General features: G+C 41.8%; 1 protein-coding gene across 3 annotated transcripts in view; it reads right to left on the reverse strand.

The window, feature by feature from the left end:
• The window catches only part of CNOT2 (CCR4-NOT transcription complex subunit 2), a 96,899-nt gene that overhangs the window by 12,310 nt on the left and 60,140 nt on the right, over positions 1 to 24,449 (reverse strand). For all 3 annotated transcript variants that reach the window (XM_068276685.1, XM_068276683.1, XM_068276684.1), the window contains 5 exons: positions 23,346 to 23,470; positions 18,254 to 18,374; positions 13,333 to 13,489; positions 2,700 to 2,761; positions 2,546 to 2,595 (listed from right to left, as the gene is read on the reverse strand). In XM_068276685.1, coding sequence (XP_068132786.1) covers positions 2,546 to 2,595; positions 2,700 to 2,761; positions 13,333 to 13,489; positions 18,254 to 18,374; positions 23,346 to 23,470 — 515 coding nt within the window. The remainder of the gene's footprint in view (positions 1 to 2,545; positions 2,596 to 2,699; positions 2,762 to 13,332; positions 13,490 to 18,253; positions 18,375 to 23,345; positions 23,471 to 24,449) is intronic.

The following is a 24,449-nucleotide window of genomic DNA, read 5'->3' on the forward strand; positions in this document are numbered from 1 at the left end:
TATAGTGACAGCATAATTTTCTACATACAGCATGTTATAAAAATACCTCCAAACACCATTTTTATCTGCAAACATCTAATCTTCATCAAAATGTCAGCTGTTAGTGAGGGGTTGTTCACCTGCACTACATGGTCTCTCCTAACTTATTGGACTTCCTACTCTCTCTGCCCAAAGACGCCATTAGGGTCCATTCATACTGGTGTGCTTTGCTGGCGTTTTCCATCACTTTGCGGATCATCGGCGATCAGCTAAGCACTGTGTTCAATGCTTGCTAATGGGATCATTCACACTGTAGCTTTTGCAATTTGCGTAAATCCCAAGCGCACTGTATGTAGCATTTTTTCAGCAATCACAATGCAATTCTCATGTCACCAAATAAGAATCGCAAAGCGCAATCAATGTACTACTGCTGTAAAACTGTGATTGGAATCGCAAGTGTAAATGGGTCCTTGTTAATTTTTATCTCAACTCACACACTTCACAGCGTTTGCAAGCCGTGCATCTACAGGAGTATCCCATTTAGCAACAAATCATATGAATTATGAGGCAAGACAACTAACTTGAAGCAGGCTGGATGAGGTTCTGGTCACAAGAAACATTACACCCCTAAGTTACAGCTTTTGCTAAGAGATCAGGCACTTGTAGATGGCAAACTGCAGGTCTGTCATACCTCTGGAGGGCAGAATCTCTGAGAGAATTCAGATATTACACACACCAGAGGAAGAAGACAGAACTGCACAGTTTACCACATATATACATTAAAGTGTCATTAAAGCTCAACTAACTACTAAGAGAAAAAAAACAAACAAAAAAAAAAAACAGCAGGACCTTTGTTTTTATTTTTTTTCATATGTAACACCAGATTTTGTACCCCTGACCCAGTACCCCATAGTCACAAATTTTCATTGTGGTGTGCAGTGGTGCCAAATGTAACTGCTTTGGGATGACACACCCAGTGAACTATGAAAAATAGCAGCCTTGCTGTTTTCGCCTTTAGGAAAGTATAGAAAAGGGTTAAGGTGCCCATTAACAGTACAATTTGTTTTTAACTCAATGCACCCTTTCAATGCAATTTGAATGATCTTAAGTAATGAAGGCAATTTTGGGTTGTTCACGTTTACTGAATGATTCTTTCTTCAAAATCGATCATAAAATCCAAATTTTATATCGATTTTATCCTATTTAGCATTCAACCAAAAAAAAAGTTCATTGATTGCCTTCATAAATGGCACATTTTCTATACAATTCGATCGTAACAATTGCATCGGAAGATCACATTTGGTGAAAAAAATTGTACAGTTAATGGGTCCCTGTAGAATCTCAAGTTTTTACAGTTGTCTGTCCCCTTGCTTAACCCACTGGCGGTATAATTCCCGCGGCTGCGCAGCCGCGGTAGGGTTTTTTTTTTTTACCTTTTTTTCTTTTTTTTAAGCATGTAGCTAGCCTAGTGCCTAACGGGATTTTCTTGAGGGCTTCCCCCGTCGCCATGGCGACGAACGGAGTGACGTCATAGGGAGTCCCGATCCACCCCATAGCGCAGCCTGGCAGCGATTGGCCAGGCTGCGCAAGGAGTATGCGGGGGGGGGGGGGGGGGGGCCTGTATCCGCGGCGGGTAGCGGCGCATCAGCGGCGGCGATCAGACCAAACACGCAGCTAGCAAAGTGCTGGCTGCGTGTAGCAAACAAAAATTATGTACATCGGCCCAGCAGGGCCTGAGTGGCACCCTCTGGCGGTTTACCCCGTGTCACACACGGGGTTACCGCCAAGGAGGTTAACAGGCTTTCACTCATTTGCTGTACCTACAACAGTTGGCGCTAAGATGGAAAATCAATATTTACAAAATTTGAAAGCCGTCACCAGAGCAGGGGATGAATCTGAAGAGGACCACTACCACACTGGTACTTAACGGGTTAACTGGCAAAATGTTGGAATTTTTCCTTGCTTTGGAGACATTTCCTCTAACATTATATACTTGCAGTGGACCAGTAAGTGAGGGTAAATCTTCACAGAAGACAACAGTGGTGAAGCACAACCATTTCTGCACAAATTTATCACATTACATTTGTACAAAATAAACAAACAATTCAATAGGAAAGACTCTAAAGGTGGTCATACACTTATAGATTTGCAGCAGATTCGACCATCGGATAGATTTCTGTCAGATGCCTGTCAGGTCGAATCTGACAGGAATCTATCTGATGTGTGCCACACACTAGGAACAGATTTCCAATAGATTTCAGAATGAAATCTATTGGAAATCTATCTAAATGCATTATTTGACCATTAGATCCAATGCAACTCTATGGGCCATCGATCTGCTGTCAGCAGCAGACCGACCTAGATATTCCATCCTGTCAGATAGATCAAATCTATCGAAATCGATCAAAATCGGCCGCAAAACGATCGGCCGATTCTATAGAATCGATTTGCAATCGATCACTCGATCTCTGGTATCGACCAGTGTATGAGCCACTTAAAAGACAAACTCTGTGTGGAAAACTTCTTCTGAAAACTTAACTTGCATTAATGTTGATAACATACTCACCTTATCCCTAATGTGAATGTTCGTTAAGTATTCTGATGGAACATGGAAATCTAGGGGAAGAACAGTAAATGTGAAAATCAAAGTAAACCAGTAGCACTTTGACAATAGGTTTGTCTTGTCATTTGCAGTGAATGTAAGAAGACTGAGGCCATACCGATATCTTGAGGTCGACAAGGCGAAGATGCCCACGGCGATGCAAACTTCGGATAAAGATTTCTGGGTGAAAAAACAAAACAAGTGCTTTAATTAAAAACTGGTCTGTATCAATTTAAAAAAAAACAAAACAAAACAAAAAAAAATATTTAGGCATTTGCATTATGTGGAATTTAAACATGTCAAAATGTGATTATTCACACTCTTGTATTGCTAATTAGGATGGTCACCGAGATACCAAAAAAGCACATAGCATGAAAATTTTATGCATAATGTATGCTGCTTGGAACTTCGCCAATCAAAATTAAGGCCTGGTGCACACCAAAAACCGCTAGCAGATCCGCAAAATGCTAGCAGATTTTGAAACGCTTTTTGTTATTTTTCTATGGCGTTTTGCTAGCGTTTTGCGGATTGCTGCAGCGGATTTCAGTATAGTAGATTTCATATATTGTTACAGTAAAGCTGTTACTGAACAGCTTCTGTAACAAAAACGCCAGCAAAACCGCTCTGAACAGGCGTTTTTCAGAGCGGTTTGCGTTTTTCCTATACTTAACCACTTCACCACTGAGGGGTTTTACCCCCTGACCACCAGAGCAATTTTCACCTTTCAGCGCTCCTTCCATTCATTCGTCTATAACTTTATCATTACTTATCGCAATGAAATGAACTATATCTTGTTTTTTCCGCCACCAATTAGGCTTTCTTTAGGTGGGACATTATGCCAAGAATTATTTTTTTCTAAATGTGTTTTAATGGGAAAATAGGAAAAATGTGGGGAAAAAAAAAATTATTTTTCAGTTTTCGGCCATTATAGTTTTTAAATAATGCATGCTACTGTAATTAAAACCCATGAAATTTATGTGCCCTTTTGTCCCGGTTATAAAACCGTTTAAATTATGTCCCTATCACAATGTTTGGCGCCAATATTTCATTTGGAAATAAAGGTGCATTTTTTTCAGTTTTGCGTCCATCCCTAATTACAAGCCCATAGTTTATAAAGTAACAGTGTTATACCCTCTTGACTTAAATATTTAAAAAGTTCAGTCCCTAAGGTAACTAATTATGTATTTTTTTTAATTGTAAATTTTTGAATTTTTTTTTAATTACAAAAAAAAAAAAAAATGGGGAGTGTGGGAGGTAATGAGTTAATTTTTTGTGTAAAAGTCATTTATTTGTATGTGAAAAATGTGTAGGGTGTAGTTTACTATTTGGCCACAAGATGGCCACAGTAACTTTTTGCTTTATTGCGACCTCCAAGCCTCCTTCCGGAAGCTTGGAGGAAGAATAAGGAGGCTGGACACGTGAGTTTCTTCTCACAATGATCGCGCTGCCCATAGGAGAGCAGCGGGTCATTGTGGGGCTTAGATCAACGAACGGGAATGGATTTTCCCGTTCATTGATCTCCGGGCGAGCGGGCGGCGGCGGTTTTACTAGCGGCGGGCGGCGTGTTTACGAGCGGGAGCGCGGACAGCGTCGGGAACGCGGAAAGTACGTGTTTCTCCGTCCCTGGTTTTTAAAGGATGGAAAAAGGGGCGGAGAAATACGTACGCGCGGGGGTAAAGTGGTTAACATTGAGGCAGAAACGCACCCGCAATCCAAAATCTGCTGCAGCCCGGGAGTATGCGTTTCTGCAAAACGCCTCCTGCTCTGGTGTGCACCAGCCCATTGAAATACATTACCCTAGCGGATCCGCACCCGCAGGCGGATCGCAAACTGCAGCGGAAACGCTCTGGTGTGCACTAGGCCTAAGTGTATTCAACTGGCCCAAGTGCTGCTGAATGCAATTTGTATTGTATTTGCATGCAAGGCAGAAAAGCATTTCATCGATTGTCTATTCTTAATCTAAGACTGCACAAACAGCTATTTTTAAGTTTGTGCAAGAGCAACAGCTTTTCAGCTGAAAAATAAGGGCATGTTTCCATTTGCTGTGGCTATGTAGCGCATCGCACCACGGGTGTCCTGAGCTCAATGCTCGGCAATGGAACAGTTTCCACTGTGTGCGGATCGGTGCGATCAGAGAATCTGCAGCATCTCGCACAGCTGCATCCGCACGCTGTCCCTTCCATACACTTCCGCATCAGTAAATGCGGAAGTGACGTGGACGCCTGCCAAAGTGATACGAAGCTGCATCACATCACTTTGGCTAATGGAAAACGGCCCTCAGAGAATCTAGACTTTGTGATGCTGCTGTTAAATACAGGAAAACTGTACAAGTCCATGGCTACATTCAATATATAGCAATATCATCGGAAGGGTTTCTGATGCTATAACCAGGAAAATTACTGTAAAAGTGGGTATCCTAAACAATGTACCTTATTTTACTCAGGGGTCGAGTCCTGCGTGAATGCGGGGGGACGTCGTCCACTTACTACTATTGCAGAGTGGACGCCGTCCCCCCTAGCACCTTGGAGGGGAGTAGCGCAGCAGAGAGGAGCATTGGGCAGAGCAGCGGGGAAGGGCGGATGTTTCCACCCCTTCCCCCACCTTGGGGCTCCTCTCCCTGGCTCTCCCCTCCATAAAGTTTGCGGCGGTGGCGACGGCATCCGTGGGCGGGACTTACCTCCTCCAGTGTTCCGGCGAGTGGATGCTGTGCGTTAGACCTGGCTACATCTATACACTTGGCCACCTATTCTGGGAATATCTATACACCTGACCACCCATTCTAAGGACATCTATACACCTGGCCACCTATTCTGGGGACAACTATACACATGGCTACTTATACTGGGGACACCTATAGACCTGGCTAGCTATACTGGGAGTACCTATTTTGGGAGAACTGCTGTCAGATCTGTATTTTTGGGGAACCGCTGATGCCAGATTACATGCATTTTGGGGAACTGCTGCCAGATTGTGTATGTTGGGGGACCACTGCCAGATTAGGTGCATTTTGGGTGTTACGTGTATTTTGGGTGTTCCACTGCCAGGTATCACGTATTTTGGGGAACTGCTTCCAGATTATGTGTATGTTGGGGGAACTGCTGCTGCCAGATTGTCTATTTAGGGGGAACCACTGCCATATCTGTATTTTGGAGGAACCTCTGCCAGATTAGGTGTATTTTTGGTGAATTTTGAGTTATACTATCCATGCGATTTAATGCTGGTCTGATTGGTCAGCCAACATATCTGGTGAGCAGGAATTTTGCTCATTCTGTCTGGGAAGGTGCATTACGAGCACTGAGGGGAGCACGTTAGGGTGCACTAACGTCTACATGTGTGGCACAAAAGTATATTTATAGACAGGTTTACGCTATGTCAAGTTGTTTGTTTTTTTTGAGGTACAAGTGGAATCTAGGAGGTGAACATCAGGAAGAGAAATACAAGAACTGGTCATCCCTATGTGCATGCAGCTGACCTATGATAAGTCAGCCTTTCAACATTGGTGAGAGTGTTTATTTATACCAGAAACTAGAGACATTTCTGATTGAAAGACTACCTATAGAAGATGTATTTTGAGACATTGTGAAGGGAGTGAGCGCTGTACAGAACTTTTTTGACTACAAACCTGGCTTATACTAGAGTATATACGGGAGACCCTATTCACAAAGATGGCTAAATCATATTATTAAATAGCTGGTCGGTTGGGGAACAAATGCCATTTGGGTGCCTCGTAACACAACTGAACCGTGGCGTTTGAAGCCTTACGCGTCAGCGATTGAAATTGTGAGATTACGGTGCCGTGTGGGAAACTGCCGCATGTAACGTCTAGTGAGTAGCTGCTTCCTGCTCGCTTACAGCTGGACCCACTGCTGTCAACACAATTTTATGTCATCTCATTCCACTGCAGAAACCCAAATTAGAGCTAATCTGAAAGTTTGCTATGCAATGTCTTGAAAAAGCTATTGGCTGTTCTAATCCTTTACGTTTGGCATTACTACAAACAAATCTTGGATATGTTGCAAAGCCTTTAAATTTCACCCCCTCATAGGGAACACAATAGGAGTTGTTTAGAGAGCTATAGCTCAAAAACTTTATAATGCTTACTCCTTTCATCTTGCGATGTGTGCTAGAAACATACAGTTGAAAAGCTAGGGGAAATAAAATCATGTTTGATACAGAAACAGAGGAATATGGGACCTGCCATCTTCATCTACTTTTAAATAATGCCAGTTGCTTGGCTGTAACACTTAACTTTTGGTTTCCACAGTAACCAGTTCACACAACTGGAATAACTGAGCATCCAGTGGCGTTAAGGTGCATACACACCTTTGAAGGATGTTGCCCATCTGGGATCAGCACCTGATCTTCTTGGGCGATATCGCGTTGCCCTACTGCACACATGGATTTCAGCTATGAAGCAGATGACATGTGTTGCAATGTGGAAGTGTGGCGGAGGGATAACAAGTGGCTTGAACAATGGGATCAGAGGGGGATGAGCATCGCTGGGGGTGAGTAGATCCATTTGGTGGATCACTCACGAGTTGGGGGTCGTCGGCTGCCATATGCACGCCTGATTAAAGGCTGAGGTGGTCGTTATCAGCCACCTCAACCAACTTAAAGTGAACCTCCAAACTAAAAATCTACTCAGCAGCACTGAAAAGGCTTGGTGTTTCTTTAACAGTTTCACAGCATCAGAACTTTGTTTATCTTACCCAAGCCTCATTTTTAGCTGCACAGAAGAAAACTGCCCGGGCATTTTTTCTCTGATGCTGTGCAAACCATGGTGGGATTTCTGATGATTATGTTCTCCTCCTGCTGTTTTTGGCGCAAATTTGTTTTTTTAAATTCTGAATTTGAGATTTGAAGCATAGTGCGCAGCTGGGAGGGGTGATCAGGACACAAAACAGTTAGCTCCCCGTCACCTCCTTTCAACCAAAGCGATTGCTACCCCCATGAAAAAAAGACAGCTACTCCCATGAAAATTGCAAACATTTGCCTGTGGGTAAGAGAACTTAACTATTTTAACATAACTAATGTAACTTAATGACAGTATGTTTGTTTAGGCTGAAGTTCTCCTTTAAGTAAGGTGTGTTTACAGGCTTTTAGGCCACTTGAGCTGCATACTTGTTTTAGGTCTTTAACAGACCTGTGACTTTAACAGCCCTGGCAAGCCCCAGAAACGAATTTACAGGGACAGTGATGCTGTATCTGTGCAGCCTTACTGTAATTAAATAACCAAATCCCAGGCCCATTACTTGTGAGGATGGCTTCTTGTTCCCTTCATGTCCCTCAGCTCTTGTGTGATGGCATCATTGAATGTAAGAACAGTGGCCTGGCATGGACCCCCGACCCACTACACCAAGCAAAGGTGGGGAAGTAAGCGGGCTGTGGCACAGGGAGGAGGAAACCCAAATACTTGATGAACAGAAGTAGCAAATGATTTGTGGCTTAGATACATCTGCAAACCCATACGCAGTCACTGATCAACATTAGTGACCCTATACATGTCCCTGTTGCATTTGCTGTCCCCACTCATCAAGCCATTTACTCATCTACAAAGTGAATGTGTCAGATGGTGGTGGTACAGACTCTCAGTCCCATGGACTCTTTTACACTATGGGCTGCTCCATGTTCAAACATATATACATGTATGGAAAGACAGCCACGTTTTATAATGCGAAAGGAAACTAAGGTGTGAGGCTGTGCCCAATAAAAGGTATCTATTTTCTGATGCTGGCAGCTGTCAAAGGATGTGAGCAACACTGTAAGGAGACATCTGGGGAACTGCCTAACCTCACACTGCTGGGAGAAATGTGGCTATAGAGGTTTTATCCCTAAAATGTTTTTCTATTATACTAAGTTTCAATATTCATGCAAATCCCCAAAAATTGCTTTACCTCCTTAGCGGTATGGATGAGTTGTTACGTCCATTACCGCCGGAGGGCGCTGCTCAGGTCCCGCTGGGCCAATGTTCATATTTTTTTTTTTAAAACACGCAGCAAGCACTTTGCTTGCTGCGTGTTGTAGACGATCGCCGCCGATGTGCCGCTACCCGCCGCGTAAGCCCCCCCCCCTCCCGGGACCCCTGCGCAGCCTGGCCAATCAGTGCCAGGCAGCGCTGAGGGGTGGATCGGGACTCCGGATGACGTCATCACGATCCGTCGCCATGGCGACGGGGGAAGCCCTAAAGGAAATCCCGTTCAGAACGGGATTTCCTTATGGCTAACAGCGCCGGCGGCGATCGGAGGGGTGGGAGGGATGCGGAAGGGGGGGGGGGGGGGGCATCATGTAGCTAGCGCTAGGCTAGCTACATGATTGAAATTTTTTTTTTTTTTTTTAAAATAGCACTGCGCTGCCCCCTGGCGATCTTAATAGAACGCCAGGGAGGTTAAAAGTGCCTATTCTGACAAATATTACAAATACTGACGTGAGGCACTCTAGAATGTTTACAAGCACACAATAACCTGGGAATGCGAAAATCCATGATCTGTTTGCCTTTGCTATGCAACAAAGGTTTACAGTCTAATCATCCTAGGTCATCACTGGAGGACAGCCAACACTTACACTCCTTATTAAACGTTTTTTAATCTGCTTTTCCTTTTTGGGTGCCTATAATCTCCTTAGTAGTAGTACAAATAGTCTGAATTACTGTTTAATGCACTCACCCAGCCTGCCTGATTACTGTCCTTCAGTAGCCCTATTTAATGTTCACCATTCTGTATATACAAAGTGGTCCTGACCAGTAGTTAAAGAAGCTCTTTTAATAGGAGAGCAACAGGAAACCTTAGCAAGTGATTTGTAAATAATGCCGTTGCTCTGTGACATTACTAATGCAAACTGCATCAGCCATCACAGGAAAAATTAAATTAAAGAGGAACTCCATTGAAAATAACATGATTAAAAAAAAAGTGCTAAATTTTTACAATCATTAAGTACAAATTATTTAGTCTGTGTTTGTTCATTGTAAAATCTTTCCCTGATTTACATTCAGGCATTTATCACATGGTGACATTTTTACTGCTGGCAAGTGATGTCTGTGGAAGGAGTTGCTGCTTGCTTTTTTGGCAGTTGGAAACAGCTGTTATTTCCCACAATGCAACAAGCCTCCCACAGTGCGATGTGAGAACCTCAGAGCCGTGAGGCGCTGACATCACACTGTGGGAGGAGTTTCAAAACAATATCAGCCATACAGAGCCCCCTGATGATCAGTTTGTGAAAAGGAAAAGATTTCTCATGGCAAAGGGGGTATAAGCTACTGATTGGGATGAAGTTCAATTCTTGGTTACGGTTTCTCTTTAAGGTGCCCATACATCAAAAGATGTATGGGCAGATCAGTCCAAGGGAAATTTTTCTCTTGGTCGAATAAAGATCTGTTGTCTGCCCATACACCATAAGCAGATTCTCGATTGATATTAGCAAGTAACCTCTTGTGAATTGGCATTGTGACACTGCATCTGCCGTCTTGCTGGTCCTGATGCTGACCCCCTAATGTAAAATGTACCCCCCCCCCCCCCGGCAGAAATCGACAGGTAAAGCATACTGCACGGGGCATGCAGGGCCACATTTTACACTGGGGGATAGCGCCGGAGGTTGCGTTGGTCTCGATATCACATACCGTTACCACCGCGCACCTGATCATTTCGGACCTACATCTTGCATATGTCGCATTGCTGATCAGGCATGCTCTTGGCGGCAGATTTTCATCCGATTATAATAGAATTAAATGACCGATTGGCCGCTAAGTCACCTGATGTATGGCCGGCCACCTTTATAACAGCAGGTATGCTTTCAAGTCCTAACCCAGCCTCTCAATGATAAGTAAAAAGTTTTGTGCTTTTCAAGGCTTTACTTTTTGCAATCTAAAATCCTGGCTGCCGATTATCACTCTGGTTCTCTTGCTCCACTTTGCCAAAAAAAAGAGAGGTTCCTTCCCCAGCATAGAGTACATCATCTCTCCAATAAGACTGCACGGTCATCACAACAGTAAAAAGAGCTAGAAGAGTGAGGAGCTAGCAGACAGGTATTTTAGCTATATGTACAAAGAGTACAGACTTGCAATACACTAAAGTTTATGCATTGCTGATTAATGATCATATACATTTAAAAATAAGAGGTTCAGCAGGACTTTAAAGGAATCATCAGGCTTAAAATAAAAAAAATCAGCTTTACTCACCTGGGGCTTTCTCCAGCCCCTTGCAGCAGATTGACCCACGCTGACCACTCCGCTCTCCACCGCTGTCCCGCGCTCCCCACACTGTGCAGAGGACGACCTCGAGGTCGTCCTTACTGCGCCTGCATGTAGTCCCGCTGTCAATCATGGCCGCGCAATGCACCACGGACAATGTGGCCATGTTTGACAGTGGCGCTTCACGCAGGCGCAGTGAGGACGACCTCGAGGTCGTCCTCTGCACTGTGCAGGGAGCCCGGGATAGTGGCGGAGTGCGGAGTGGTCTGCTGCAAGGGGCTGGAGAAAGCCCCAGGTGAGTAAAGCTGATTTTTTATTTTTAGCCTGATGATTTCTTTAAAGAGCGTCTGAAACCTTTTTTTTTTTTTTTTTTTTTTTTTTTATATATCTCTTTTTATTGCGCAGTTAGCTTCAGCATTAAGATCTAAGCTTATTCGCTGCATCCCCTCATCAGAACGAGGTGTTTATCCCCTGAAATCCTAGGGCAAAATTCCACAACTTTTGAAGTTGCAGATTTTGCTTCCTGGTAGAGACAGAGCTGTGTGCAGTATCTCTGTCTCTTATTCAGTAAATCTCTGCCTCTTCCCACCCCTTTCAGTGAAAGAAGACAGAGGGGAGAGGCGGAGATCAGCAGAGATTAACTGGAGAAGAGGCAGAGCTACTGCGCACAGCTCTATCTCTACCAGGAAGCAAAATTGATCGCAGAATTTTGCCCCAGGATTTCAGGGAGATAAATACCTTGTTCTGCCGCAGTGATGCGGGGAATCAGCTTGGATCTTAATGCTGAAGCTAACTGCGCAATAAAAAGATTAAAACAAGGCTTCAGACTCTCTTTAAAGGACAACTGAAGTGAGAATGAAGTGAACTGAAGAATATGAAAGCTGCCATAGTTATTTCCTTTTAAATAACACCCGTTGCCTGTCAGCCCTGCTGATCTATTTGGCTAACACCAGAAACAAGCATGCAGCTAATCTTGTCAGATCGGACAATGGCCTCAATTCACTAAGATCATGCTAGAGATAATAAAGCAAGAGAAAACTTACCTCCACACGTGAGAGAGTTATCTTACCACCTCTCCTGTAGTTAATTTACCTCCTCTGTAGTTAATTTACCTCCTCTGTAGTTATTTTCACATGCAGCTAATTAACAGCCTGTCTTTAACTCTGGAGTTATTTTAAGGATCGGAGAGTTAAATTAAAGACAGAAGAGTTAACTTTAGGCTTGCCTGAGGTAAAATGTTTCCTGAATGCTGCATGCCTTATCACCATGGTAACAACTCTAGAAGAGTTATTAAAGACAGGAGATAAGCTTAGTGAATTTAGGCCAATGTCAGAAACACCTGATCTGTATATGCTTGTTCAAGGTCTATGGCTAAAAGTATTATGCCTGGTACACACGATATTTTCTGGCAGATCGATTATTTTCAACATGTCCGATCTGATTTCTGATCTATTGTCCAGTCACTTCTAAGGAAAAATCTTTTGGAAATCAGATCGGACATGTTGGAAATAATCTGCCAGAAAATATCCTCGCATTGGAGACAGAGGATAGCAGGGCAGCCAGGCAACTAGTATTGCTTAAGGAAATTAATATAGCAGCCTTCACAGCCCTCTCCCTACAGTTGACCTTTAAAGGAAACCTAAAGCGATTAACAAAAAGCCAGTTTAACTTACATGGGCCCTTTACCGGCCTCCTGCAGCCACACTGTGCCCGCGCCGGGACAAACAGATCCTCTGCTCCCCCGCAGCTATTCAGTTTCATTTTAGGCGACTCAGCCAGTCAATGGCCAGTGCCTCTGTGCGGCCCAGGCCGTGCGCATCCTCGATCACGCTCCCGTTACCGGGAGCGTCCTGCGCATGCACAGCACGAGATCTAGTAGGAATTCTAATATGCAAACAAGTATTTTCCAAATGAAAGCTCTAAACAATACATACTAATGATGCACGTTTTTTGTTCTTCATAAAGGAAAACCCTCTACAGCGGCCTTTCTCAACCTTTTTACCCTGGAGGAACCCTGCAAATAACTTTTGGTCTTGAGGAACCCCTGCACTTGTTTTGCAGGAGGCATGGTCTTTAAAAGTATGTGTAGCTGTTTATTTCACTACTCCCTATTACACTGGCACTCATTATACTGTCTCCTGACCCCCCAATTTAGTGCTTCTTGTTACAGTACCACCTATTATAATGTGCTCTATTATACTTCCCCCACGATGGGGAAAATGCCAAGGAACCCTGGGGTTCCAGGGAACCCTGGTTGAGAAAGCCTGCTCTACAGTATCACAGGTGTTGATGAGCTCAATATAAATGTCTGATAAATCATATTAAAATCAATCTAGTTAAAAGTTTCTGCGAAAGAACATATACATAAAACATGTAATAAGACTAACTGCAAATGGCTTTTTGATTCCTGAATGTGGGAGAGAACGTCTGCAAGCACTGTAATTGTTTAGTAAAAGCTTTAATTCCCAGCGCTGGTTTAGGCTGAGAAATCCATCTTGATTTGCATAAAAACAATACAGTTATGGAGAAAGAATGTATTAGCAAACATATACAAACTGAATGCACTTACTCTGGAGAGTTGAGGTTGAGGCCTAGCGTTGTCAAGTCACTTCCTAATGCAAGATGTACCATCCCTGGGTCTGTTTCAGCTGCCCTGATGAATGTTAACAAACCAATCATGCCAAACTGATCTGTCACCATGCCTTGAGGAATGTTGGTAACTCGGCCTAAATAGAAGAAAAATCTTGATTAAAAATAGCTAATAAAATGTTTTTGACAAGAGCTTGAGGTAGGAACAGCTCATAAATCTAAGATTAGAAAAGAGGCTGATCGAAAACAGCCAAATGTGACTAACCAGTTTCAGATCTCTATAGAATAGCAATAATAAATTCTATGGTATAAATTGGCAGGGTATAGTTTTCTCTAAAACGTAATTGTGTCACCTTGCTTGTGATTACTTTAGGTAGCTGTCTGCTTTGTGTTCAGACATACCCTGGTCCCCTGTAGCAGACACTGCTCAGGTAGGTCATAATAAACCATGCTGGGTTTTTCCTACAAATACTATAGACTAGAGTACCACTACAACAGGAGACATTCTGCTCCTCTCCTTCCTTCCTCCCCTTTCTAGTACTATACATGGTGGAGATGAAGGTAACATAGAAATAGTTATTTTGGTTGAAAAAAAAAAAAAAAGACATCCGCCCATCAAGTACAACCAGAAAGAAAGGGGATAAAAAATAATAATAAATAAAAAAATCATTGCCCTGAACATATCCCAGTTGATTCAGGGAAAGGCAAAAAGACCTAACAGGGCCTGGGCCAATTAGAAAAATTCCTTCCAAACTCCAGATGGCAGTCAGATAAATCTCTGGATCAGCTCTACCAGGAGTTACCTAATAATTATAGCCATGGATGCCCTTCAATGCAAAGAAAGCATCCAAGCCCTCTTTAAATGCAGATATAGAGTTTGCCATAACTGCTTCCTGAGGTAAGATCTTGCAAATTTTAACCACCCTTAAAGAGAATCTGAAGCCAGATTAAAAATGTCTTTTTACCTTATATACATGTGAGGCATGTTTGCCCCAGCTAAAATGCAGCTATCCCGTGGCATAACGAGGCGTCTTTTCCCCCCCAAATCTCCTCCGTGGTGCCAGGGGAGCACTTCCGTGTGAGGCCGGGCTAGGAGCTGCAGCCCTGCCTCACACGTGTCTGTCAGCGCGTATCTTAGCCTCTCCCCCACCCCTCTTGGTCTTCCTTCACTGAGAGGGGCGGGGGAGACTCGGAGATACGCGCTGTCAGACGCGTGTAAGGCAGGGCTGCGGCCATTAGCCCGGCCTCAGACGGAAGCGCACAGTGCCCCTGCAAAATCTACGACTTCCAAGACCAAGAAAGTCGTGGATTTTGCAGGGGGGTTTGGGGGGTAAAGACCCTTCGTTATGCCGCGGGATGGCGGCGTTTTAGCTGGGGCAAACATGCCTCACATGTATATAAGGTAAAAAGCCATTTTTAATCTGGCTTCAGATTCTCTTTAAGGACCCCTTTAGAAATAGAAGGCAGTAATTTTTTACCTCCATACGCAGATCATGTCACTTGTCCATACAACCCTAGGGACAAAAAGCTCATCTGCCAACCTTTTGTATTGCCCTCTAATGTATTTATACACGTTAAATCAGGTCACCTCTCAGTTGCCTTTTTCCAAACGAAATAATCCCAGTTTTTCCAACCTTTCTTGGTAAGTGAGATCTTTCATCATTAATTTAGTGCCCATCTTTGTACCCGTTCTAGAAGGTCAATGACTTTTCTATAGAGTGGTGCCCAAAAACTGTATCACATACTCCAGATGTGGCCTCACAAGTGACTTATACAGAGGGAGTAGTATACTAGCATCTTGAGATTTTATTCACCATTTTATATATCCTATAATTGTATTTACTTTAGTTACCACTGCTTGGCATTGTATATAATTACTTAAAGAGGAACTGTCGAGAGGGTTAAAATGTCCAATTTTTTTTCTCTGCTCTCACTGACTCTATTGAGAGAAAACGGAGTTCCGAGACAGGAAGTGTGGCGAGTAGGTTTACCGATTATGTAATTAAAGGTGACTTTAATTACACCCCCCCCAGGGATCACACTGGACTGAAAATGGAGCCTTGGGGCAAATATGGGGAAAAGAAAGCATTGACCATCCACAGGTTCTACCCTTTACTTCACCCTATCCATCCCTCTTCTCCCACCCCTAACAATAAATACATCTAGCAGGGACTGGGCTTTGATGGTTGCATGGCGTACTTGTGTGCAATAATTAATTTTCCTACCAACAGAGGAAGAAACATTAGCAGACTAAGTTGCATGGCATGATTCACTACTATACACCACAAGTATATATGATTGAGGAAAAATAACTGCATCTCAGTTTATACTCTGCATGGGTGGTGCACAGGCAGCAAGGAACTAGGCCAATCACAGCACAAAACCACCCAGCTCATTCCCACAAAATCAATAGAAACACCTGTCTCTAAAGCTCCTTGCTGTCCAATTTCACACAGCAATGAACCACAATTGGACATGTCCTGCAGCAGAAAAGCAAAGGATTGGATTACCTGGAGACTGTTCCATGTCCCCTTCCGGGTGCACTGCATGGCCAGACAGCAGTCATGTTAATTGGCCAAACAGGCATGAATGTGAAAACCGTATGCCTGTAGCCGATGCACGTTCCTCCTGTGGGTCACCACTCCACACAACTTTCAAAGTATACAGATAAGAAGGAGGCACTCAACAGGCTTTTAAACCTGCATTTATCAAATCTCAACAGTTACACAACATGTTTTGCGGTGACCCCCTTCATCAGGTACACCTAATGAAGGGGGTCACCCTCAAACATGTTGTGCAACTGCTGAGGCATGTTAAAAAGGGCCCTGCAAAATTTAACTCTCTCTATACTCTGTATAACCAATAATAAATTCAACTGCCCTAAGAATCACACAAAGTATGTTTTTAATCATTAAATTTAGTCGTTTTGTATTTGCCATATCTATTAATTTATATATTTGTCTGGTGCTCACCAGACAAATATATAAATTAATAGATATGGCAAATACAAAACGACTAAATTTAATGATTAAAAACATACTTTGTGTGATTCTTATATTATCTCATAGCACAATATGCACATAAAAGAGATACAAGTCCAATTGATATAACAAGGTACAATCCCAACTTTTCAGGTTAAATAATAGTGACCTCAGTGTATAGAAATCGGTCTCTAAAAATGGTGTTAGCTTTTGGTTAGAGTTTAGGTAATGGCAGGTTTCTCCTGTACTGATGATATTAAGTGCTGACTCCTCTCTAAGGAGCAATTTCATTGAGCAATCGGCATTCCAATAAGATAATTGCAATTGGACGTAGAGTCCCGCGGGGGTCTAATTTTTCAGAAAGGCACCCACAGCCCCTCTACCCGCAACCCACATTCTGGTGAATCTGGTATCCGTACCCGACCCACAGCCCGATCAAAACAGGTACTTGAACCAGTCCCGTATTTCAAGTAGCACGTGGGTACCCGACCCGATGCCTTTGCGGGTCTAATATTTCAGCTTTCTGGTGAATCTGGTACCAGCAACCCGATAAAAATACAAATGGGTACCCAAACGAGACCCGCATTTCGAGTAACCTGCAGGTACCAGATCTGATGCAGGCCTCTAAGGAACCGATTGGGCCCAAAAACGGGATAAAAAAAAAATAGCCAATGCAATTTCGGATCCATAATCTGATCATTAAAACTATGGTTTGTTGTCAATAGGCAACATCAACACTCTCCAACTCGACTGCAATTACCAGATCAGAAGGTCGACCGTTCTCTAAAATTGCACTGTTAATGGGCACCTTAAAGAGGAACTCCAGCCTAAACAAACATACTGTTATTAAGTTACATTAGTTATGTGAATTAAAATAGATAGGTAATATAATCTCTTACCCACCCTGTTTTAAAAGAACAGGCAAATGTTTGTGATTTCCTGACGGCAGCCATCTTTTTGGTTGAAAGGAGGTGACAGGGAGCATGAGACACAGTTCCAACTATCCTGTGTCCTGAGCACCTCTCCCAGTTGCTAAGCAACATGAACAACAACATAGGAAATCCCATCATGCTCTGCACAGCATCAGGGAAAAAAAGCCCGGGCTTTTTTTCTTTGATGGGTGGAGCATAGCTAAAAATTATGCTTTGGTAAGAAAAACAAAGTTCTGATGCTGTGAAACGGTTAAAGAAACACCAAGCCTTTTCAGTTCTGCTAAATAGATTTTTAGTCTGGAGGTTCACTTTAAGGGCCCAGGCACACTTATGTTGCTTTGCAACGTAGGTGGCTGTGCAGTATAAAGGGTCTGTACCTTTTTTCTGGTTGAACTCGATAGATGGACAGATGTCTTTTTTTCAACCCAACTAACTATGTATGGTACCTGTATTGCTTTGCGCTGCCTTGCTGATCCCATTCAATTACAATGAAAAGGACAGCATTGTGTTGCGCACCGAAATGCAAGCAGCAGTGTTTTGTCAGAACACCCTGCCATGCAACACAGTGTGCCCAATATAAAGTTCTGGCCATGCTGTCTCCCTGCATATTGCAAAATGAAACAAGTTGCTGTGATAAGCTAAACAAAGCAAGAGTTTGCCCTAGTCTATTTCTCGATGCAAAACAATTTGTGTAGCAACACTGATTAAATAGGTGCGTAAATGCTAATATTTGTGCTGATGAACATCCATACAAATAATTATGCTTGCGCGCCTATTTAGTCAGCACTATTGCACAAATTCTTTCACACGAAATCAGGAAGGAAAAAAAACCCGATCTGGATGTGAAGATCTTTAATACATGAAAACATGCTATTCATGTATGTAAAACATGAAGCTGCATAGCTACACTATTTAAAATATACAATGCGCAACCAAAACAATCTAATCTAATACCACAGAAAAGAAAAAAAGACAAATTAAAATTTACCATCAGGTAAAACCTGAATCCCTTTTTTCTGCTGGTTATTATTTTGCGTTGTGGAGCTTTTGTCTCCTGGAAATTTGGGTCCGTCTGTACTTGAGGCAGTCTTTCCTGGTGTATTTAAATTCTGCATGAAAACAGATTTGAAAATTCCTCATTTTATTCTGAGAATTCTGACACGCATTTTACAAGAAATTTGGAAATTTGCAGCATAAATCCAATTTGTGAGTTACATATGTCTGTTATCACTGATATTTCTTACCAGGAGGTAAAGTTTTGTTTCCTCATTTACAAAATATCTTTTTAGCGCTTAACAGCTGAAAAGGTAGGTGAAAAAAAAAGCAATATCAAACTTATTTGCTTGTTTGGGGCTTCAAAGATATTTTTTTTAACTACTTCACCCCCAAGGTTTTTTTTTCCCCTTAAAAGGGGTTTTCTGGTATGTTTAAAAAAAACTAAAACTGACACTTACCTGGGGCTTCTATCGGCCCCCTACATCTGTAATGTCCTGCGCCATCGTCCTCCAATGCTCCGTTCCCCGCCACCAGTAACCTGCCATTTGTCTAACTAGACGAATAGAACTGTGTGCTCGCTCTTGCGCGCGTCATCGGGAACTTACTGCACAGGCGCAGTATGAAGTTATCTTGTACGGCCGCAGTTCTATTCGCCTAATGTTAGACGAATAATTAGCAGGTTACTGGTGGTGGAGAACGGAGCATTAGAGGAGGACGGCATGGGACATTATAGCTGTAGGGGGCCGATAGAAGCCCCAGGTAAGGGTCAGTGTTATCTTTTTTAAACATGCCAGAGAACTCCTTTAAACACCAGAACAATAACACTCCTTCCTTTCATTCGCCTACAACTTAATATATAAAAGAACGCATATTCTAGAAAATAATATATATATATATATATATATATATATATATATATATATATATATATATATATATATATATATATATATATATATATATATATATATATATATATATATATATATATACACACACACACACACATACTTTTATTCGCCCATTTGTCCCATTTATTGCAACGTTTAAAGCATTTCCCTAATACATTGTATGGCGCCAATATTTTATTTGGAGATAAAAGGTGCATTTTTTTTCAGTTTTGCATCCATCACTATTTACAAGCCCATGATTTAAAAAATAATAGTAATAGAACTTCTTGAAATACATAATAAAAAAAAGTTCAGTCCCTAAGGTACTGAACCATTTATATTTATGGCTCATGTTTTTTTTAAACAAGAAAAAAAACCTGCGTACTATGGGAGAGTGTGGGAGGGAAATAGCCAATTTTAAATGTAACTGTATGACTTTTTATTAAAAGTCATTTTTATGTAGGTGTAGTTTTAATATTTGGCCACAAGATGTCCTTGTGCATTCCTTTCTGTTACATACTATAAATTACGCTAAACAGGAAGCAATGCATAGACGTGTAGATATCGGCTTTTGTGAATGACGCTGCATCTAATTGATCGTCAGCGCTCATTCACACGGGGACTTGGATTAATGAATGGGAACTGCATTCCCACTGATCGGCGGCATAAATGAGTGTGGGGGATGGGGTGAGCGAACGGCAGCAAGGGAGGAGTATCTACGTCCCTGCAAGGTAAAGCAGGGACACAGATACTCATGCTGGGGGAGGGGAAGTGGTTAATAAGGTGTGAAAACATCTACTGTGAGAAAAAATAGGAGGAAAGCTAACAGAATGAGGGCCAGTATCAAAGTAAGTGTTTTCCCACGACGCTGAGAAGTAATGAACACCTGTTATAATATACTCTTATTTCCCAGAGGTTGAGGACATCTACATTTCAGCCCGGTTCACACAGACGTTGAAGCAATGTTAATAACGGCACTCAATGGCTGCCTATTCATTTGCTTTTTAAATGTCGGTACCAGAGTTGTCTCATTTCGTCCTTGATGATCAGTGGGGGTTAAAACAGGACGCATTTACTGAACAACAGGAACCGATGCCAAAACACTTCTCTGCTCATGTACAGAGAATCATTATATATCAGCTAAGCGCGATGTGACTGATCGACCACCGATTGAATGAACCAGCCCTTATACTGCCGAGTTTAAACATGCCTCAATGATCAATTACAACGTTGTTGCGACAGATGATTATTACATTTTATTTTAGTGCTTTATAAACGTTTTTTATATAAATTATATGTTTACATATTAATCCTTTTGTAAAAAATTGTGTAACCATATTGGGGGGGGGGGGGGGGTAGAGAGATTTTGCTGTACCGTTGGTCATTGTAAACTCCTGCAGAAGTTGCAGTAAAAATAAATATGGTGAGATAAACTTTTACTTATTGCATAATTGTGTTCCTTACATATATTTTATAGGGCATTCCTCAAGCCAAATACTTTTTTTTGTTTTGTTTTAATACTCAAATTCCCTATAAACTAAACAAACCTCGCCCACAGCTTTTTCAGAGTGCCTTGGCACTGTAGCAAGGGCTTATGGGAGCTCAGTCTGGGCAGGAAAAGGAGAAGGTTACTAGCAAGAGATTTCAGAGGCAGAGGGGAGGAGGAGAGGGGACTGAATTTGACACAGGCTGAGGGCTGGAGATGCTATCAGCTTGCCTGTGTGTAATGTGACAAACAAAACATGGCTGCTGTCATTGTATCACAGGAAGAAATAATCATATACTGTTGAAGCTGTTTACAGCTAGATTTGCTGTGCAAACTATCTAAACTTTAGATGATATATATAGACAAGTTACTAGTTAGCTTTCCATCTCGGATCCGCTTTAAGTATGACCACAGTAATTATGTCAGTTAACTTTTCTGCGTCACAGGAATGGTTGCAGAACTACAAAACTGACACAAGCTAATCGAGGCTCTGTTCACATTAAAACACAAAATGGACACGTTTTGGTTTCCCGGACTGGAGCCAATGCAGAAACAGAGATGGTAAGGGATCCCATGTTAAACTAAACAGGTTTTATTCACATATGTCCTTCAGTAGCAGATACGTTAATGCCATTCAAATAGTCCAGAAGGGACTGCAACACAAAATCTCTACCTGCATGATAATCTTCTGGTGCGGATGTGTCTTTTACAGACTATAGCTTATGGAACGCCTCGATCTCCATACGGTGTGTGTATGCCATCAGAGAAGCATCCTGCATCTGATGTATTGTCTGCTCTGGTTGTCAGACTTTCACAAGTTGTAGTGTGAAAAGAGTCTGACAGGGCGATTACGTCCAACCTCAGAGAGTTACTGTACATTCATCCATGCCATGCACTGATGGTCAACCAGTCCAAAACATTATGTATGCCTGCTGGACTAGTGTGGCTCTGTACAATTAACAAGCTGACACATCATTGCATTTCAGCATTTCAGGAGGCGTGTTTAGCTTTCAAGGGACAAAAAGGACTAATTTGCATATTCAGCAGTGATGCACTGTGGGATATCTCAGTAGCACACTCAAACTTAAATAATTGCAAATACCTTCAATTTTAAGACGGCAAATTTCTGTTTTACAGAACCATGAAAGTAGAGATGCCGGCACCATCCAACGTAATTTTCATGCTCTTTTATTTTTCAATTCATCACAGCAAATATATAGCGACGTTTCGAGGATAACCTCTTTCTCAAGCTCTTGCTGCAAATGATAAATGTGGGTCCCTCCCACTCCCACACACCCCCACCTTGGATTGTGTCAATCCAAGGTGGGGGTGTGTGGGAGTGGGAGGGACCCACATTCAAATGCACCTATGAGCTAAGGATAAGATAGTTCCCCATCAGGTCCGCTATATATAAGGACCATTATGATTGGTAGTAATGAAACTTGCAGTCTATTGGTTGGGTGCACTCCATGGAGAGTATATAGGGAAGTCATATGTTTGTTTGTATGTACATCATTTGCAGCAAGAGCTTGAGAAAGAGGTTATCCTCGAAACGTCGCTATATATTTGCTGTGATGAATTGAAAAATAAAAGAGCATGAAAATTACGTTGGATGGTGCCGGCTTCTCTACTTTCACAGTTTGAATTGTCTGGAGTACTGCTGGACTGAGCCTTGGCACATCCCTTTGGCAACTGAAGGTGTGCATCACACTTACTTACAATTACCAGTGTTTTACAGAACCAGTAACCAATGGGGAGCATGGGATGTGTCTAACATGCAGTTCACGAAGGAAGAAGAATGAATCCCTTCCCAGTAGGCTGTGCATGATTTCACTTTTTTTTAATAAACTATGCTGCTGTATCTGCAATCTTATTTATTTATAAGTTTTTACATGAACCTACTAATCAGAGCAGGGTCAGGAATGTGTGGGGGGGATTTAATGGGAGCACCAAGTTCCTCTAAGCATACAAGTATCATTTTTACATAGTTCACAACCACCTAATCTCTGTACCAAGTTTTATATTGGAAATACTACTTGCAGTAGAACGTATTGTAGAATTTCTTTGGACTCCAGATTTAGAAGTCAATAAAAACACCTGACGACAATCTCAACAGATGTAGTATTATGTATATACAGTTCTACACTTGGGTATCGTTAATTCACTAAACTCAAGTAAAAAGTCATAACATTAAATGAGAACTCCTGAATGTGTGGAATAAAACTATCCCTTGAAATCATTGCAATTCTTTTTGAATGTATTTTGACTTACTTATCTGCTTTAAAAGCTTTTAAACATATGCCTTTATGCTCCTGCAAAGATCTCTCCTGAAAGGGGCAATTGGGTGTGCAGTGGTAGCGGCATTCGATTTCCAGACAAACATACTGCCAACCAGTCTCCTCTATCTAAAATGTGTACCCCCCAGTCGTGCAGTGTTTTTAGCTTAAGCTCAGCTGCCAACATTTTAGACTGGGGAGACCTGTGGACGCGGCTTGAGTTAGACTAATGTCGACAGTTTTGCAGCTGATCTGAATCTTGAATAACACAAATGTTTGAATAACATTTGCAACTTCTATTTAATGTCTACATTAAATGATGCTTCATTACAGAGATGCTGTGCGGCTATTCTAAAATAACATTCCTAACAGGAATATTTGCCTACTACAGTACATACATCTACAGAAGATTGTGAAAGTAAAACTACTCACAGATTTGCTGTCATCATTGCTTGATGTGGGATCTTTATAGCTGGAGCCTGGTAATGCAGGGAAATCTTCGTTGTGTATTGAGAAGTCCTGGGACTGCTCACTTGCTGGTTTTGTCACCATACCGACTAGAAAAAGGAGAAAAGTTAAGTTTTATTAACTCATACAAATCAGCCTATATGTACTGTAAACCAAAGCTTTTATCTTTAATAGGGCAAAACTCAACCCAGATACATGCAAGTAAAATCTTCAAAATAAATTTTAAACACAAGTAGCTTAATTATATGCAACATCCCCATATGACTAGACAAATTAACAAATACTTACTTGGGTACAATACTTTGCACATCCAAAGTACAACTAATTATTTAGATGTTACCATATCTTTCTGCTGAAAAATGAGCCAGAGGCAAGCGGAATATAACCCTGCATTTCAACTTTGCTCTAAAACATTATTTACAGCATATTATATGCAAAAGGCATTTTTTTTTTACTAGACCAGCATTGGAAGGGTTAAACACAGAGGTTTTAAGTTCCGTGCAGACATTCAGATGGTTACATTCTATTTAGTTAGTGTGTAACTGTTTATCAATAGATACATCTCTTTGGCTGTCCTCCAAGCTCCTTCTCAGTGAGAGAGATGAGTCATAATAAACACATATTTGTAAACAAAAAGTATCTAACTCAAGTTCGGATTCGTCTGCAGAAATCTCTAGGGACTTTAAAGCCCTGTGTAACCCTTCCAATGCTGGTCTAGTAAAAAAAAAAATGCTGGTTGCATATAATATACTGTAAATAATGTATTAGAGCAAAGTTGAAATGCAGGGTTATATTCCGCTTTAAACACATCCTTCACCCTCATTCAGTTGGGAAGGATGGCTTCTATGGAAGGCAGGACTTTGCCCAAAGCAAGTCACAGCTGGTTACAGGAGGCTCTTCCAGCTGTCTTGTTTTTAAGTTCAATTTCCACATAATAAAACAGTTGCATAGGTATAACCAAGGGCAAGCTTTACATTAGACTCCGTTGTCTAAACAAAGTTTTCAGGTTTAAAAAAACCAAAACAAAACACAACCCTGCTGTTTTGTTACTGTCTATATTTTGTATTC

Source organism: Hyperolius riggenbachi, chromosome 3 (assembly GCF_040937935.1).
Source record: "Hyperolius riggenbachi isolate aHypRig1 chromosome 3, aHypRig1.pri, whole genome shotgun sequence".
In the NCBI taxonomy this organism is placed as follows: Eukaryota; Metazoa; Chordata; class Amphibia; order Anura; family Hyperoliidae; genus Hyperolius; species Hyperolius riggenbachi.